Source organism: Suncus etruscus, chromosome 6 (genome assembly GCF_024139225.1).
Source record: "Suncus etruscus isolate mSunEtr1 chromosome 6, mSunEtr1.pri.cur, whole genome shotgun sequence".
Lineage (NCBI taxonomy): Eukaryota > Metazoa > Chordata > Mammalia > Eulipotyphla > Soricidae > Suncus > Suncus etruscus.
In genome coordinates, this window is record NC_064853.1 from 89,238,305 (window position 1) to 89,256,208 (window position 17,904).

The 17,904-nt window shown below is 40.2% G+C and overlaps 1 protein-coding gene and 1 non-coding gene across 2 annotated transcripts in view; both read left to right on the forward strand.

Moving 5' to 3' along the window:
- Positions 1 to 17,904, forward strand: part of USP13 (ubiquitin specific peptidase 13) — a 164,864-nt gene that overhangs the window by 113,642 nt on the left and 33,318 nt on the right. Inside the window, exons 13-16 of the mRNA XM_049775829.1 lie at positions 3,486 to 3,660; positions 10,831 to 10,919; positions 13,656 to 13,778; positions 16,339 to 16,365. Coding sequence (XP_049631786.1) covers positions 3,486 to 3,660; positions 10,831 to 10,919; positions 13,656 to 13,778; positions 16,339 to 16,365 — 414 coding nt within the window. The remainder of the gene's footprint in view (positions 1 to 3,485; positions 3,661 to 10,830; positions 10,920 to 13,655; positions 13,779 to 16,338; positions 16,366 to 17,904) is intronic.
- On the forward strand, positions 2,518 to 2,643 carry LOC126012600 (small nucleolar RNA SNORA51). The gene has a single exon (XR_007497052.1). It is a non-coding gene; the product is annotated as a small nucleolar RNA SNORA51 (small nucleolar RNA).

Sequence of the window (17,904 nt, forward strand, 5' to 3'; positions counted from 1 at the left end):
GATTTTTTTTTTTTTGGAGGGGTTAAGGATAGAACCATTTTAGGGCTTCTCTATTTGGTTTATGATACTGTTCACCAAAACTCACTGACTTAGAGTCAGCTACATTTCGATGAAAATTATTTATAATTCTGCATGTGGGAGATTATGAATGCTGACACTCAAAAGAGTACTTAAAGCTTAAAGTAAATGATCAGGACTTTGTTTTCTGATGCAGATGTTGGAATCATCCAGCTTGGGTCTAAATGAGTATTCAGGATGGCCTTTGTGAGGAATCAGATGTGGTAAGGCTCCGTGCAGGAGCAAAGCAAAGGTTGGGTTTCTGACTTTCAGAAAGGAAAAGGCAGGGAAGTGAACTGACTGCATTGGAGGCTTAGGGAAGGCTCTTTCTTCAGGATCTAGTTTCCCAGGTAGAATGGCTGAAAGGCAGTTCTTAGAACTAGCATCTTGGAAGCATAAAGTGGGGGAGTATCTGTTTGCTTATCTCCGTGAACAGGCTATTTCTATAAAGTTTATCCATTCTCTGAGGGGTCCTCTATCATCTTTCTTTGTGTTGGGGTTTGATTTATCATGCTCATCGGAATGGCAGGATTGTGATCATTTTAAGATGAAACCATTTCCATTTCCCATAAGTTCACACAGATTTCAACCAGTTTTTTATATCCATTTTTGCAAGGATGTGGATGAGGTCTGTGGGTTTGTTTGTTTTTTTTTTCATTTTAGAGTTTAGTTAATTGTTTCCCCTTGCCCACCTGACTTCCATTTTTCGGCTAGTTCTGCAGTCCTCTCTAACTCACTATTTATGGGTTGCAACATTTATTTTTCTAGAAATGTGATTTATAATTTAGTCTCTGAAAAATGGGTTCCTGGGATGCTATTGTCAGCAGCCCAGGTACAAGGATAGCATAAACTGATCTTGCACTGGAAATGAGTTTTAAGAATATATTTAAGGGACTGGAGCAATTCTAGAGCCCTTGTATCCCGTATTGTCCACTGAGCACACCTCAGGAGTAACCTCTGAGGATTGCTGGGCCTGACTCAAAAACAAAAAGCAAAAACAAACCCCAAAAGGAATATATTTAAATAGTCTTTTTTTTTTTTTTTTTTTGGTTTTGGGTTTTGGTTCATACCTGGCGGTGTTCAGGAGTTACTCCTTGCTCTGCACTCAGAAATAGCTCCTGACAGGCAAGGGGGATCATATGGAATGCTAGGATTTGAACCACTGTCCATCCTGGATCTGCTGAGTGCAAGGCAAATAATGCCTTACCACTGGGCTATATCTCTGGCTCCTATTTAAATGTTTGAAGAAAACACAAAGATTTTGGGAGCTATTGGTTTAAGTGGTAGAACACATGTTTTCCTTACCTAATGCCTTAAGTTTATTTATTTATTTATTTTTTTTGGTTTTTGGGCCACACCCTGTGACGCTCAGGGGTTACTCCTGGCTATGCACTCAGAAGTTGCTCCTGGCTTCTTGGGGGACCATATGGGACGCCAGGGGATCGAACCGCGGTCCGTCCTAGGCTAGCGCAGGCAAGGCAGGCACCTTACCTCCAGCGCCACCGCCCGGCCCCTTAAGTTTATTTTTTAATTCAAATTTTTTTTTTGGTTTTGGGCCATACATAACTATATGCAACTTATTGATTTATGATCAGGAATTGGGGACCATATGTGGTGCTGGGGATCTCTGGCCACATGCAAGCAAATGCCTTATCCTGCACAATCTCTCCTGCCCTCAAGGCCCTGAATTTGATCCCTGGAAGCGCATGTCCTGACCTCTCTCACTCTCAGCATTGTCAGATGTTGCCTTCGTGGCTCCAGAGCTCTATAGAGTATGGACCCCATAACAAAAAAGAAGATAAAGAAAACACAAAGGTGCATAAATGTGCCCAAAAATAGATTAAAATTTTTTTCTGTTTTGTTTTGTTCTGTAACACATACGGATTTCCCAGAAAGGTCCAGTTTTACAGCAGTTTCCAGGAGCAGTTTGCCTCTGGGGATGTTCACAGTACTGAATTAATTTTTCCCAGGAACTTGCTCACTTGAGCAGGGTGAGCACAGACAGGCCTTCCACGCTGGTATTCTGATGGAAGAGGGTTTGCAGAGCCTCAGCTGAGCAGCCTGGCTGCATGTACATTAGGGGCTCATGCTTCAATGGTTGGTTTTCTTCCTGCCAGGCCCACTGTGCTCCATCATTGCTCATGGAATCCAGTGAGACAATGTGTTACATAATTCTACAGCTGCCTTTTCTGTTGGTAACTTAGGGCTGCTGCTTTCTAATTTCCTGGCTTCTTTATTTAGATTTTATAACCATTTAAAATCATAGGGATTTTCTACTTCCCTCATTCAGTCACATTTTGTTATGATAGTTCTCAGTGTAATTATTTCTGTGACTGCACTTGGAAGGACACTTGGGATATTGGTCATGGGAATGTTACACTGGTGAAGGATTACATATATATATGTATATATATACATATATATAATGTTAAAAAAATAAAAAAAAAAGAAAAGAAAAGAAAATTCTTACCACAGGCTGTGTTCTTTACACTGACTGTATAGAAAGAGGAGGTACAGTAAATGCACCCAATATACACCTCAACCAAGGCCTTTTGCCTGGTCTGTATTGTGAATTGGGGGACAAAAAAATAATAGGGATTTACATGTTGCTTTTGGTCTTCCTAAAACAAATGTATTATTATCAGTTATGTCAACTATGTCATGCATTTTCTTTAACTAAATTAATTTAAAAATTAAAAAAATCATAGAGGTTTAATTTTCCATATCTGCAGACTGGTACAATTTGGTCTCTTGACAACATTTTAGGACACCCCCTGACACTCTCCTGTGGGTTCCTAGAGCTGGGAGTGGGAGCTCGGGGGTGGGGGGGCGTTAAGTTGCTGTTTTAGTTCTTCTTTTTGAAGTAGTGAGCCCTCAGGTCAGGCACAAACTGGTGGATCTCTGTTGTGAGGGCTTAGTGTGGGAGGGTGACACCAGAAAAATGACATCTGGACTTCTGCAAGATGAGATGCTGGATTCCAGCACTGTTCATGAGGCTCGAGTTCACAGCCTGCACCTATGGTTGCAGAGTGGTACAGGCTAACAAGAACGTGTCCTGCTCACACCACACTCCCTCAAGAACATCCTTTGGGACGGTCAGTCAGCTCTTTTCACACAGCTAACAGCCTTCTGGAAAGAAGGTCCAAAGAAGGGGAGTTGCATTCCAAGAAAGTGAATCCTGAGAGCGATAACACTGTGGTTAGGACATTTGCCTTGCATACAGCTAACCCAGGGTCTATCCTGGCATTCCATGAGTCACCCCAGAGTGCTGTTGTGGGGGAATAGATAGAGAGAGAGAGGAGAGGGAGAGAGAAAGGAAGAGAGAGAAGAGAGAAGAAAAGAGAGAGACAGGTGAGAAGAGAGATGAGAGAGAGGAGAGTGAGAGCGAGAAGAAAGTGAATCTTGTGGTTATTTTTTTTTCCACACAGATGAACTGATTGCTTATGAGTTGACGAGAAGGGAAGCAGAAGCAAACAGGAGACCCCTTCCCGAGCTGGTTCGTGCCAAGATCCCCTTTAGTGCCTGCCTTCAAGCCTTTTCAGAACCAGATAATGTGGATGATTTCTGGAGCAGTGCCCTCCAAGCCAAGTCAGCAGGTGTCAAGTAAGTGTACCTGTGTGTGGTGTGGTGACCTGGAGAAGTGGGGTGTGACGGGGTCCAGGAGAAGGGGTAGCAATGTTCTGTGTATGCTTTTCATGTGAGGTGTGAAGGAGTCATAGTTCACAGAAGCCTTTATTTGAGTGAGACATCCCCAGCACACAGGCCTACATCAATGCCTTTTATTTCTTTATTTTTGGTTTTGGGGCCACACCCAGCAGCCCTCAGGGGTTACTACTGGTTCTGTAATCAGAAATCGTTCCTGGTAGGCTCCGGGAGCCATATGAGATAATGGGGGTTGAACCTAGTCATTGTGCAAGGCAAACGCCCTACCACTGTGCTTTCACTCCGGCCTCATCAATGCCTTTTAATCATTTACGTTTTGGAAGGCAGATTGTATTTTATCCTTTGTGAGAGGTTGACATTGGGAGGGAGCTAATGAGTGTAGCTAAGAAAAAGCTCCCACCCCCCTCCCCAACAAATTTGGCAAAAGTTTGTTTTTAACTTAATGGTAAAACTGGTCATGACAACCTACAGTATATAACTTCATTGTGGTAGATTTTAATTTGGTAACTCAAGATACGGTTTTCACTGACTGTGTTCTTATGAGGAGAATAAAGTTTCCTGAGCACTGCAATTGGGAACATAGGCAGGAGGTGTTTTATTTCTGCATTGTCAGCCAACTGTCAGGGGCATCAAATATTTTTTTATCCACTTGACACTTGCATTGATTTAATATAGTCAAGTTCTGACCGATACACTTAAGATAATTGGGGAAAAAATCCTCAGAGTGGTGTCAAAGGAAGGGAGAGCTGGGGAATCTTGCTCGTTTTAGATGTTCTGTGGCCACTTTATTTCTAAGCTGACGTTTGAGCTCTAATTGATGTGACAGGAAAAGGATGGATGGGCTCCTGTTGGCTTTTACCTTTATATATTTATTTTACACCCACATCAAGTGGCAAATAGATGTCATTTATTTCTGTGGCATCTATCCTTCAGGTTTTCTCCTGTTTTAGATTATTAATTCATATGTTTAAAAATTAGAAAACAAAAATAACATTTTTCAAAAATGAACAGAAAGCCATATTTGGGGAAAACAATGTATCTGTATGAGATGAATGATATTGATCAGTTCAGCCATCATTGCAAGTGATATTTTCATCCCAGATGTCACAGTTTTAGGGTGGGTGAGTGGGTGAGCAGGTGAGATTCACTTCAGGGAAACTTGGAGACTTCTTTGGACAATTAGCACTTTGCACACAGGTTTTCTGATGGAAATTGTGTGTGTGTGTGTGTGTGTGTGTGTGTGTGTGTGTGTGTGTATAGGACCCTACTAAGAGATGTTCAGGAAATCTGGAAACCCCACCGGTGATTCTCTGCCAACAAGGCCAGCAATTCAATGCACAGACCAGTGGATTCTGTGCAGTTCAGACCCAGCAATCCCAAGGGTTGCGTATTGCACCAGGAATTGGATCCAGGTCAGGTGCATTTTAGACATGCACCCGCACTGCTAAGCTATCTCCTGATCTCTAGAATTAAAAAAAAATTATTTCCTCCAGCCTTATTGAGATATAATTGACATATAATTTGTGTACATTTTAGGTATACGATATTTTGATTGAATTTTTTCCATTCCCTTTTCCATTATTAAAAATAGGCTTCAGACATTTGTCATTTATTCTTTTCTGATTCCATAAGGGAACTGAATGTGATTAGAGATTCAGAGGCCTAGAAAATTCCCACGGTCTGGGACAGGTGGCAGAGGATTCTTTTTTGTTTGTTTTTGGGCCACATCCAGCAGTGCTCAGGGGTTACTTCTGGCTCTGTGCTCAGGAAGAACTCCTGGCAGTGCTCAGGGGACCATGTGGGATACCAGGGATTGAACCTGGGATGGCCGCTTGCAAAGCAAATGCCCTACCCACTGAGCTACTACTCTGACATAGTGGATTCTTTTGAGAGTGCTCTTCACCTCTCCGTCTGTATCCTAGAGGAGTTTTCTCAAATGAGGGAGATGCAGAATGTGACAGTCTCTGGTTTGGTAGGTAGGAGCCTTCCTCTCACTTGGAAGAGACCCATCTTTCACTTGCAGCAGTGAATTATTATCTTTGGACAGTCTCTGGCCAACTTTCTCTTTTGTCTACTTTCCGGTGTCTCTTTTGTCCTTCTGCATCTCAGACACTTGCTGATTTTCTCTGGGAACTCAACAAACTATTTAATTGTGGGGGTGCTAATAGCACTAGTGGAAATTCTGGAGTGGAGTTTTTGCTTTCTCTAATCCTTGATAGTCAATAGTTGACACATTTATTCTATTTCTCTATCTTTTACATATGTCTGTATTCTTAGGCATTTAAGTATATTAAAAATTAATACTGGATATGGGGCTGGAGAGATAGCATGGAGGTAAGGCATTTGCCTTTCATGCAGAAGGATGGTGATTCAAATCCCGGAATCCCATATGGTTCCCTGTGCCTGCCAGGGGCGATTTCTGAGCATAGAGCCAGGAGTAACCCCTGAGCGCTGCCAGGTGTGACCCACACAAAACAAAACAAAACAAATTAATACTGGATATATACATATACATATACATACATATTTATCTCAAAATACTTTTAATTGTAATTAGTGAACTGATTATATCAACTAATATATTTTCAGAAATGATGATAGCTTGTTAATAGATCAGATAATAATGTTGTGAGGTATAATTCAAAGTGCTCTATATATGTCTTAATTTAGTTCTAATAAAAGATAGCCTTTTTTGTGTCTATTAGATACTTTTGAATAATTTCAATTCTTATGGTTTTATCAAAAATATACAACTCTCTGTTTTTGAATTTTCAGGGCAATCAGTATCCCTTGAAAATTCAAGAACATTTTAAAACATAAAAGGATAAGCAGTTAATCTTTTATAACTCTGCTGGATTTGGCTAATTAACAACATGATGTTTCAAATTTATAAACAATGAGTATGAAGTATTAATGGTAAGATTAGTCAGAAAAATATATATTGGGTAGTTAATACATCTGTGACCCATCTTGAGGTCATTTTGAGCTTTTGAACCCTAAAGCTGAATATTCAAATATTTAGCAAATATTTATTTATTTTAAATATTTAAATATTCTTTAAATACTTTCTCAATTTTATTTTTAATTTGATCCTGACAGGCTCAGAGGACCATATGGGATGTCAGTAATCAAAGCTAGGTCTGTTCTGGGTAGCTGCATGCAAGGCAAATGCCCTATCGCTGTGCTATTGTTCCAATTTCTACCCATTTCTATTGAGTTTACAATAAAAATGTGTAAACCTACTGTATAATGTGTAGATCTACTGTGTCATACTGTATTATATTATTAATGATAATTTCATATATACATTGTTCCAATAGCACGCCCACCACCAGGGGGTGTGGTATACAATATAATAATGTTATTATAATAATATGTTATTAATGATATATTACATATACTGTTATACTGTGTTATATTAATAATGATAATTTCATATATACATTGTCCCAATACCACACCCACCACCAGGGTGCCTCCTACCCTCTACCAATGTTCCAAAGATTCACCCCTCACCCTTACCACAATCATGAATTCTTACCCAAAAAGAAAAATAAATTTTGGGGGGGTCTCCCAAGCATTGCCCAGTTGCTGGACCTTTTAGCCAGGGATCCTCTGAACAAATCTCACACAACTGGCAATTCAGTACAAGGTTCTGAAGATGCAGTGTGGTGCCAGTGAATGTGACCACCAGGAAGCCCTGATCAGTTGTCTAGTGTTAGGGGGACTATCTGTGCGAGGGACTGAACTGGGTTCTATCATATTCAGAGCATTGCACCCTATTCTATCTCTTGTGATGTTTCAAGTTATACACTTATTCCCCTTTGCAGCCATATTGTCTTTTCATGCCCATACATACTCTGGTATTACAGTATATGTGTGTGTGTGTGTGTGTGTGTGTGTGTGTGTGTGTGTGTGTGTGTGTGTGTATTTATAGTTCTGTTTCTGGGCCAAACCTGGGCTTGCTCCTGACTTTGTGCTCAAGGATCACTTCTAGCAGTGCTCAGTTGATCATATGGTGTGACAGGGAACAAATCCTGGTCTGCTGTGTGCAAGAAAATCACTCTGTCTGCAGTGTCATTTCTCTGGTTTCCTATTTTTCATATTTATGCTAATATGTTAAGGAGGAGATGTCAGAGAGATGACCTTTTTTTGTCAAATTAACTAAAAATATCAGGTGACATTCATTAGTTTTAGTGAAATTGAGACATATTTGCTGATTACTGCTCAGCCAAGGATCAGGAAACCTAATTACAGATAATGTTATTTCTAAAGAGTGAGCCAGAGTATTCGTTAGGATTTAGGCTCTTGCTTTTGAAGAAATCTTTTAGGTTATTACCCATACCCCTTGACATTCCTTATGAAATGTAAGATGGGAAATTTGAGGTATAGAATAGTTAAATCAGTTGCCAGGAAGTCAGTAACAGACCTATTTAGAGTCCAAGGTCTCATACATGTTAGCTCTTTCATTGTAAAATAATCACTCTAATTCCAGAGGTGCACACAGTAAGTTCTAGAGTGCTGAGTGGGTTTGTTTCTGATAAGTTCGTTTTGTAGATGTGAGACAATCTCTCAGGAAAAGAGCTGTGTTTGGGGGCAGATTTAAAGTGAGTAAAATCACTTATCTAAGACCTCATCTTTTGTTTCTGGCCCAGAGCTCATTTCCTGGTCTAGTGAGTTCTCTTCTTCACTAGGCGGCAGCAGTGACTCGCTTTTGTTTTTTGAAGCTGCCTTCTCTGAGGAATTAAAAATCTAAATTTGAAAAGTGGAATTTGAGGGTGGTGTAGAATCTTGCCTTTGTAAAAGGCAGATCTAGTATTTGGCTGTAACTAATTTTCTTTTAGAAATATACCAACGGGGCTGGAGAGGTAGTACAGGGAGTAAGGCACTTGCTTAGTTCACAACCAACCCTGGCATAATCCCTGGCTCAGAATATGGTACCCTGCCTAGTACTGCTAGGAGTGACCTCCCCTAAGCAAAGAGACAGGAATAAATTCTGAGAGCAGCTGTGCGTGACCTTCACAATATATTCATATACACCTTCTATACCATCACTGAAACTTGATTAGAAATGGGTGTTATATTCTACTAGTAAGCTTTTGGAGCATTGGACCAAAGATAGAATAAAACTTTTGCACCAAAATAGAAAATTAATCACTAAACTAAATTAATCAATAACTAAATTCTAGTTGTAGAGATTATGGGATTTTTATTATAGTCTGTATTTTTAGTCATATTATGAATGAGACATGAGAGGAACCAAACCTTGACATGCAAAGACCCCTTTGCTCCTTGATTTCTTTTCTCCCCAGGAAGACTTTATGGTAAGCACAAACTAAATCAATTATTTATTCTACAAAGGTAAATGGGAGTAAAAATACATTCCAGGAGTTAGGGCAGTTGCCTTCCATGCAGCTGGACCCAGTTAAATCCTCACCACTACATATGGTCACTTACGTACTGCCAGTTGTGATTCCTGAACACAGAGAAATAAGTAAGCTTTGCACATCACTGGGTCTGGACCAACACTAACAGTTCTCTCCCAATAAACAAGGATAATAAAGAAAGCTAGCACCCAACTGGGAAGATTAAGTGTTAAATTTTAGGAAAGAAGAAAGTAGCAGAGACACTCCTTCTGATACAGGTGTGTGTGTGGGGGGGTGGTTAGGGGGAATAAAAAAAAGAGAAAAAAAAAAAGAAATGGGTGTTATAGGGACCAGAGTGATACCGCAATGGTAGGGAGTTTGCCATGCACGCGGTCAACCCAGGATAGGCTTTGGTTCGATCCCTGGCATCCCAAATGGTCCCCAAAGCAATGAGCGATTTCTGAGCACACAGCCAGGAGTAACCCCTGAGTGTCACCGAGTCTGGCCCAAAAACCAGAAACCAAAAATACAAAACGAAACAAGAAAACCACCAAAAAATAAAATCAACCCAAGAAATGAGTGTTCTAGACAAGTTTATCCATACACAGTATCAACTGCAACCTTGACATGAGTCTGGTGTATAAGCTGAATCATTTGTACCTAAAATGGTCAAATCCCGGTGCAGGTAGTTCAGCCTTTCTCAATGTTAGAAAGGAAATTCAGGTCACTGATCTTTAATGGATTGTTTTGAATATTTTTATTCACTTCATAATTTTAGGAACCATGTGAATTTAGATTTTAGAACTAGTAGTATTTTATTTATTCAGTGTATTAGTGTATGAGGCTTTAGTATCAAACTCAATTTACCTGGGGTCCGCAGGAGGCAAAGTCGGGGTGAGGCAGGGCCACATAAGGGATTTCACAAAAAAAAAAAAAAAAAAAAAAGGGACAGTGGGCAGGAGCAGCGGAAATGACGTCTGCGCTAGGCGCAAAGTATTCGCGATTATTCGCTTACCGAATATTTGCAATAAAGAATCGCATTAGTAAGAAAAAGATCGCAAAAAATCGCATTAAACATTTGCATACCCCGAACGGAACTGCTCGGGGTATGCGAATGTTTAATGCGATTTTTTTCTTACTAATGCGATTTTTATTGCGATTATTCGGTAAGTGAATAATCGCGAATTTGAAGGTCGGTCGCGGGCCACAGAATGTTGTACAGAGGGCCGCAAACGGCCCGCGGGTCGCGAGTTTGAGACCCCTGCTTTAGCATATCTAGTCTTCAGCATCAGCCAACATTCCAATAAATCATCTTTTTTGCAAACTGTGTGATTCTCTGAAAGAATATCAGGATAGTTTGGGGGAGTCTTTTATATCTCACAGACAAGTAAACACACTTGACATTTCATGTGTTAACTTCTAGTAAGGGTTTTAGGGAAAGTCACTTTTTTTGGTTGAAATGCTTTTCAGAACTATAAAATGTCAAAGTAGAAGTAACAGTATTGCAGTGGGCCCCTCAAGAGACAGCATTCTTTTGCCTATGATTGTTTCTTCTGGTAGAAAAGCCAGGTGGGGGAATGAGCAGGAGTGGGTGAGTAGGTGTCTATCCTGTTCACTTTTTCTTCCCCTCAGTCCAGCCTTTGAAACTGCCAGGTATGCCTCAGACAAAGCTTGTAATTCAATGACCTGTGTTCATTGTTCTGATTGCCGTGTTTCATTGATCTACTTCCTTTATGTTTCCCAGAACATCTCGCTTTGCCTCATTCCCTGAATACTTGGTAGTGCAGATAAAGAAGTTCACTTTTGGTCTTGACTGGGTCCCAAAAAAATTTGGTAGGTATCTTTTGCATGTTTTTTTTGTTTGTTTTGTTTTGTTTTTGTTTTTGGGACACACCCAGTGATGCTCAGGGCATACTCCCGACTCTTTGCACAGGAATTACTCTTGGCAGTGCTTGAGGGATCATATGGGGTGCTGAGGATCAAACCTGGGTCAGATACATATAAGGAAAGAACCCTACCCACAGTACTATTGATCTACCCTCCCCCCCCTTTTTTTTGCATAGTTTTGCTTAAGTGTCAAATTAGCCAGTTAAACAACAGGGCCCATGAAAGACGCCATATGATTGGCTGCCAAAAATAGGCTCAATTCATCCACCATCCTCCACTTTTGCCCTGAAATAGTAAAAATTGCCATATGTTTTCCTCACCCCTCTAGTAATGGGTTCTGAAATGACCATGTTCTAGCAAACAGTATTTCCTACTCTTTAATAGCTACAGAACTTACAAGGGGGCCAGGCAGCTGATATGGATGGAGTCTGATTCTATTTCTCAGAAGTTCCCAAGACAGGTTTATGCTGCTGCAGGGACAGACCTCACCTCACTCAGAGATGAAGTAATTGAAGAGACCCACTAGCACTTCTTTTGCTAGCTGGCATGACTAATAATCTTTAAGTCATGCAAACTTTATGAATAATAAGTGAATACAGTCAGTGGCATAGTTCAAAAAGAGATGTGACTTTGGCTGAATTGGGCTTTGTTACTAATCTTAAAGGTCCTTTACCTAGAGGTTCATTTTCTGGATAAGATGTAAGAACATATTCCCCATCCTCTATGTTGACTTCAAGTTGCTAGACTGCCTTCAAAGGCATGGAAGGAGACACAGCTTTACTCTCTATAGGCTCATAAGCCCCTCAGACTATTAGCCAGTATTTTAAAGTTTATTTATTTGTTTGTTTGCTTAATGCTCCACCCCCAGACCCTGAAAATAAAGAAAAGAAAAAGACAATAAACCACTTGATTCTTATCATTGGTAAATGAAGCACTTCCTGTCCATTTGAAGGACAAGTCAAAAAGAGAATGGGAAGTTGGCAGGCATAGTTTCCCAGAAGCCTCCAGTTCTCAGGCTTACAAGATTTTGTGATCTTGTGCTTTTCTGTGGACTGAGATGGATTCTGTAGCAAGTCATTGCTTTTGTTGGTTGGGAGAACCTTGTGGGCAAGGCATGGCAGGATGCTCATCACTTTACTTTTTAAATAATTTTTAATGAGACCAAATTGAATTACAAGTCTTTCACAGTTATATTTAAGATACATAGTGACAGTGAATTAGGGCAATTCCCACCACCAGTGTTGACCTTCCTCTGCCCCTGTTTCCGACATCATTCACTATTTTTTTTTTCTTCTCCTTCACCTGAGTGAAAACTTCATGTTCTAAGGATATTGAAGGAACACAAATTCAGATCACATACCATAAACTTGCTGAATTTAAACATGCCACAATGATCAGGGCTAGAGGTCCCAAGGCTATCAGAACCACTCTGGGAGATAGTTATGGGTCACTAGTGTTCAGGTTTGAGCTAGGGCTTAGTGCAGGCCAGGTGTGTACTCCAGCCCTTTGAGGTATCATTACAACTCCACAATTATATTCTTGTTAGTAACACATTTTTTTATACCCTCAGATTAAGGTGGCTTTGGGTTATTATTATTATTATTATTATTATTATTATTATTATTTTGCCACACCTCATGAAACTCAGGAGACTATGTGGTGCTAGAGAATGAACCTGGGACTCCAGCAAGCAAAATATGTATACCATCATCATAGAATTTGTGTGGCTAGCATCATAGTTGGCATGCTCAGGTTCAGTTTTCTGGCCCAGCACACATTTTCCACACCAAATATGAATCTTTTTTATGATGATCAGATTTAAATAGGTATAATGCTAAATCTCAGGTTATTAGATTGATGGTTTCTGCCTGAATAAATCAGCACAGTAACTGAATTAAGTTAAAAAAATATAGTTCCCAAAACTCCAGATTTGGCTAATGTCTTTAAAACATCAGTGTTTGTTTCCTTAAGTACAATACCACATTCACCACTGCCATCTGAAAAAAGGCATAAACAAGGGATCACCATCACCAATTTTGAAGTAGGACAGGTTGTGATGGAAATGAAAGAACAAGGCTAGGAATAAGGAATGTGTTGCCAGCTCTGCTGGTCTTCATAGGCTTTCCCTTTTACGATAAAAACACAAAATAGATAAACCTTTTTTTGCCAAATGAATCAAGAGATTTATTTGAGGGGTAGGGGGAAAGGATGGGTGTGAGACATCTTGAAAACAGAATTAGAGGCACAGAACTTTCACCTCAGGTAGTTGGTAACCTATGAGAACATGTTTTACTTTTTTGTTTTTCAAAATAAGTGCAAAGTCAGTATTTAATTAAAATTTCTGGTTAAAAATTAGAGCTGGTTGCCAATGTTGAAAATGTATCACAGAAAATGCCTGACCCACAAATGACCTTTGAAATCTAATTGTCAGCCCTGGTTTGACTTCACTTGTTCTTGTACCATGTGAAATCCTGCCACTCTCTCATGTCATCTCCAGTTCTCCATTTAGATATCTTCCGTGCCTATGCATGAGTCCAGCATCCAGGGATTTACTCCAGGAAGCTGAAAAGCATCCCTTAGACTGCTTTGATGCAAACACCTTAGAGTAAAGCGGCACTGATTTTAAGAGGTGATGGTGACATTTGGGAGAGTCTGGGGAATATAATCTCTCTCATTTTGCAGATGTTTCTGTTGATATGCCAGACCTACTTGATATCAGCCATCTTCGAGCCAGGGGGTTACAACCAGGAGAGGAGGAACTCCCAGATATCAGTCCCCCGATACTCATTCCTGATGACTCAAAAGGTACCATTTTCTGCCAAAGTAGTGGTCTTAGCACCCCTCCACACACCTTTTCTTATTGGAAATCACTTTTCTGCTGACATTCTTTTACTGTTTACCTTTTTTGTTTTGTCATTTTGGGGAAGGCCTATATCCAGTGATACTCAGGGGTTGTTCCTAGCTCTGCACTCAAATCACTCCTGGTGGGCTCGGGGAAGGGGGTCAGGAAGGATGCTGGGAATTGAACTTGGGTCAGCCATGTGCGAGGAAAGAGCCCTACTTGCTGTACTATTGCTCTGGCCCCCGCCAATTGCCTATCTGTATTGTAGGTTACTATAGATACACAAAGACAGGAGGCCTGGCTGTCCTGGGACCTAAGCTTTCCTTGGGAGGAAGCCCAGAGAGACACATGGCAGATAATGGAAATTGACATGTGAAATTCCTGCAGAGGGCAGCAAATCTCCAGAAAGTTCTTAGGTTCATTTGCTTTGACTTTTGCTGCTTCTCTCCCTCCTACTGTTGCTTCCTCCCTGCCCCCAATGGACCTGGAGGGAAGAGCAAAAGAGTGTATTTTCAGTAGGCGCTTAGCCCGAGGGAGCTGTCATTCTGGAGAGTATCTTTGGACAACCAGAAGGGGAAATGCATCAACGTGCTGGTTTTTAAAAATCTTGCCCACATCTCACCTCCCCAATGTTCTCACTGTTTCAAACAGAAGTGAACTTGGAATTTTACTTTATTGCAAACACCAAACTTGTCCTTGTTAAGATTTCTTAAAGTATGTTCATGATCACAGTCAAATTTTAATGCCTTTACTTTTTACTGAGAAAATATTTGTTTGCAAGATTGTAATGTTGATTTGTTTTAAGGGGCATAGCATTGGTATATGTTAAGGGGCATGGGCTTTCCACATCACATCCTCCCTCCATGGAGATGCATAACATTTCTCCACTGACTCATGGACTCTTCCTCCCAGTTTTCTGTCCCTGTGGTAATCTCTGTGGTCAGGGTCTAAGTCTATTTGCACTGGACATAGTCTCTTCCCTGGCTTTGTTTCTTTATATTTTACCTATGAGTAAGACCATCTGGTCTTTGATTTTTCTCCTTCTGATTTATTTTGCTTATGCAGTCCTCTCTATTATCATTTATGTTGTAGCAAAAGACAAGATTTCATCTTATATTAATAGCTGATTTGTAGAGAATACTTAAATCATTTTTTTGGTGGGGAGTCTGCATCCACTGAAGCTCAGGGCTTACTACTGATTCCATGCTAGGGTTCACTACTGGCAGGCCTCGAAGGACCATACAGGGTGCTGGGGATTGAATCTGGTTGGCATTGTTCAAGACAAGCACCCTACCTACTATGTTATCACGTCAACCCAAATGCTTACTTTTTAAGGGAAAAGGACATTAAAATAAAAAAAAAACCTACAAAATATAATTGCCTTACCTTGGTAGGTTCAAAGCTTAATCATTTGAATGAAATTAGATTCTTCTGACTTTCTTTGCTCTACTTGTTATGGTCACATTCCTACTTAAAGTGAGTCAGGCAGATTAGTTACCAACAGTGATAGGACATGCGGGGCCTCTCAGCCAAAGGCTTCCATCACTTGAACAGTGAGTATTATAGGTTCGTAGATCTTCCACTGTGGTCTCCCCTTTGACTTTATTTCCATGCTATATCCCTCCCCCAACTCCATCCTGCTGGTTAGGCCCCTAGACTCATGTTGTGGATCTTTATTTTTATGATTTTCACCTGTGTCTCCCTGACATATCCTGGGCCCATGAGGGTAGCCATATGGTCTCTGATGGAGGAATGACCTTCTAGGTGTGCATATTCAGGTGCAAGGAAGGATACATAAATTCAGGTTGAGAGGGGCCGGGCGGTGGCGCTAAAGGTAAGGTGCCTGCCTTGCCTGTGCTAGCCTTGGACGGACTGCGGTTCGATCCCCTGGTATCCCATATGGTCCCCCAAGCCAGGAGCAACTTCTGAGCACATAGCCAGGAGTAACCCCTGAGCATTACCAGGTGTGGCCCAAAAACCAAAAAAAAAAAAAATTCAGGTTGAGAAAGATAGACATCAGTGTTGCATTATGCCTTCGCATAAACTATACTAATGCTAAACTATAGGGTAAAGGAGTAGAGAAAGCAGCTGGTTGTGGGAAACCTATTCTGGTGGATGGGGTATATAGATAGCTCATTAAAAAAATTAGAGGAGGAGCTTGGTATGAGCAACAGAGAAATACAAGATGATTTATCAGCATTGCACTGACACTCTCTTATATTTATAACAGAATCTTTAGTTTATAGTTATACAAGTTCTCAGAAGCACAGGGAAGAAAATATAACTCATTAAGATGTTGATCAGACATCTGAATGCTAGAAGTCTGGTGTTATCTCTGCTCATTCTGTTAGAAGTATGTTGTGCAGGATGGGGTGGTCTGTTTGGGGACAAGAGGGGCCAATAACAGTGGGGGCGTGTCCAAGAGTGGAGAAGTTAAGGAGGTTCTTGAACTGATGCTTTTTCTTTCTCCAAAACTATTTACCATGTTTAGTCTCATTTTCTACCCTATTCCTTAATTTTCAGATCGCTTGATGAACCAATTGATAGACCGTATGTATCTTTAAATTTTTTCTCTGTGTTGTACAAGTTATTGGTCTGTCACGTTTATCTTTGAGAGTTCATGAAAAGGGTGTGTGTGTGTGTGTGTGTGTGTGTGTGTGTGTGTGTGTGTGTGTGTGTGTGTCTCACTTTCTCTCTCTCTCTCTCCTGGGGAAGAATTATTTTTGTCATCAAGTGTGAGTGAGCAACCAATCAGTGCTCTGGTGACCAGCTTATCTTCTGCATCAGGAGAAGGAAATATTAGTATCTGAGAAAATCATTCCTGGTTGGAATCTTGGCTCTGTCTTTTATCGTGGTGTTATCTCGTCCAGAATTATTTACTTAGCTTCTCTGAGCCTTGGCTTCCTCATGCATATGTGGAAGGGTTAAATTACAGTTTCATCTGCTCTCCATGCACTCTGTTGGCTTAAGAAATGCCTTATGTTGGTGTATTGTTTTAATAGTGGGAAAATTAGAAACATAAACTTAGCTGAATGGTAACTAGGAAGACAGTCAGGCACTGGTCCTCTGAGTAACCCCACTGGGAAGTAGGCAAAGATGAATGAGCCCTAAATCATAAATTCTGATTCAAAACAGAATGGGGGACCCAGACCAACTTACTACCTAGATGAGAAGGGAGACAGAGCCATAGAAATATTAGTGTTTTTAGGAAACTTGAAAACTGTACTAACCACAGAAATAAATTGCTAGTAACTGGGGCTCCTTCATGGTCCCCTGTATGAGCCCCTCTTGCAGCTCTCTTTCAATTGATGATGAAGTTATCAATTGAAAAACTCCATTCTTAGGCTCTTTTTCTCTTTGTCTCTTCATTGCTATGATTGCAAAACAACAATAACAACAACAAAACAACCAACCAAACAAAAAAACCCAAAACAGTAGGTAGGGCACTTACCTCACATGCATCTAACCCTGGTTCAGTCCCTGGTGTCCCATATCATCCCTCTAGAACTGCGAGGGCGAATTCCTGAATGCAGAGCCAGGAGTCAGCCTTGAGCATGACTAGGTGTGATTAAAAAAAAAAGTGTCCTGTATTTTTATTTAGGACTACTATTTTAGGTGATTATCTAGTTATGGTCATTTAGGATCAATAAATTATGGCTTTTTTTTTTTCCTAAGATGGTCTTTGTGCGATTAAACAAACTCCATTACAACAATATGTGAAGGAGGGTATGTGATGCCCTTTATTCCTTCTCTGGCTACATGAGAGACAACTCATTGCCACAAATGAACAGTGGCCAGTTAGTTTGTGCCTGATAGGGCATGGTATTACCAATGAATATGGTTAAAGTATTAGTTCCTTTGAATTGTTTAAATTTGTAGCTTCTTCGTTTCTTAATTTTGTACTTATTAAGAACATAGGAAATACATATGCATTTATGGTTATAATGTAGTTATTTAAATAAATATTTATAGTGGTTACAGTGATCATTAATTAGAAGGAAATGGTGCTCTTTTTCATTTTAACACTAAGTACACTATATTTTTTATCCTTCTAGAGATGAATATTTTTATTCATTTATTTTTTAATCC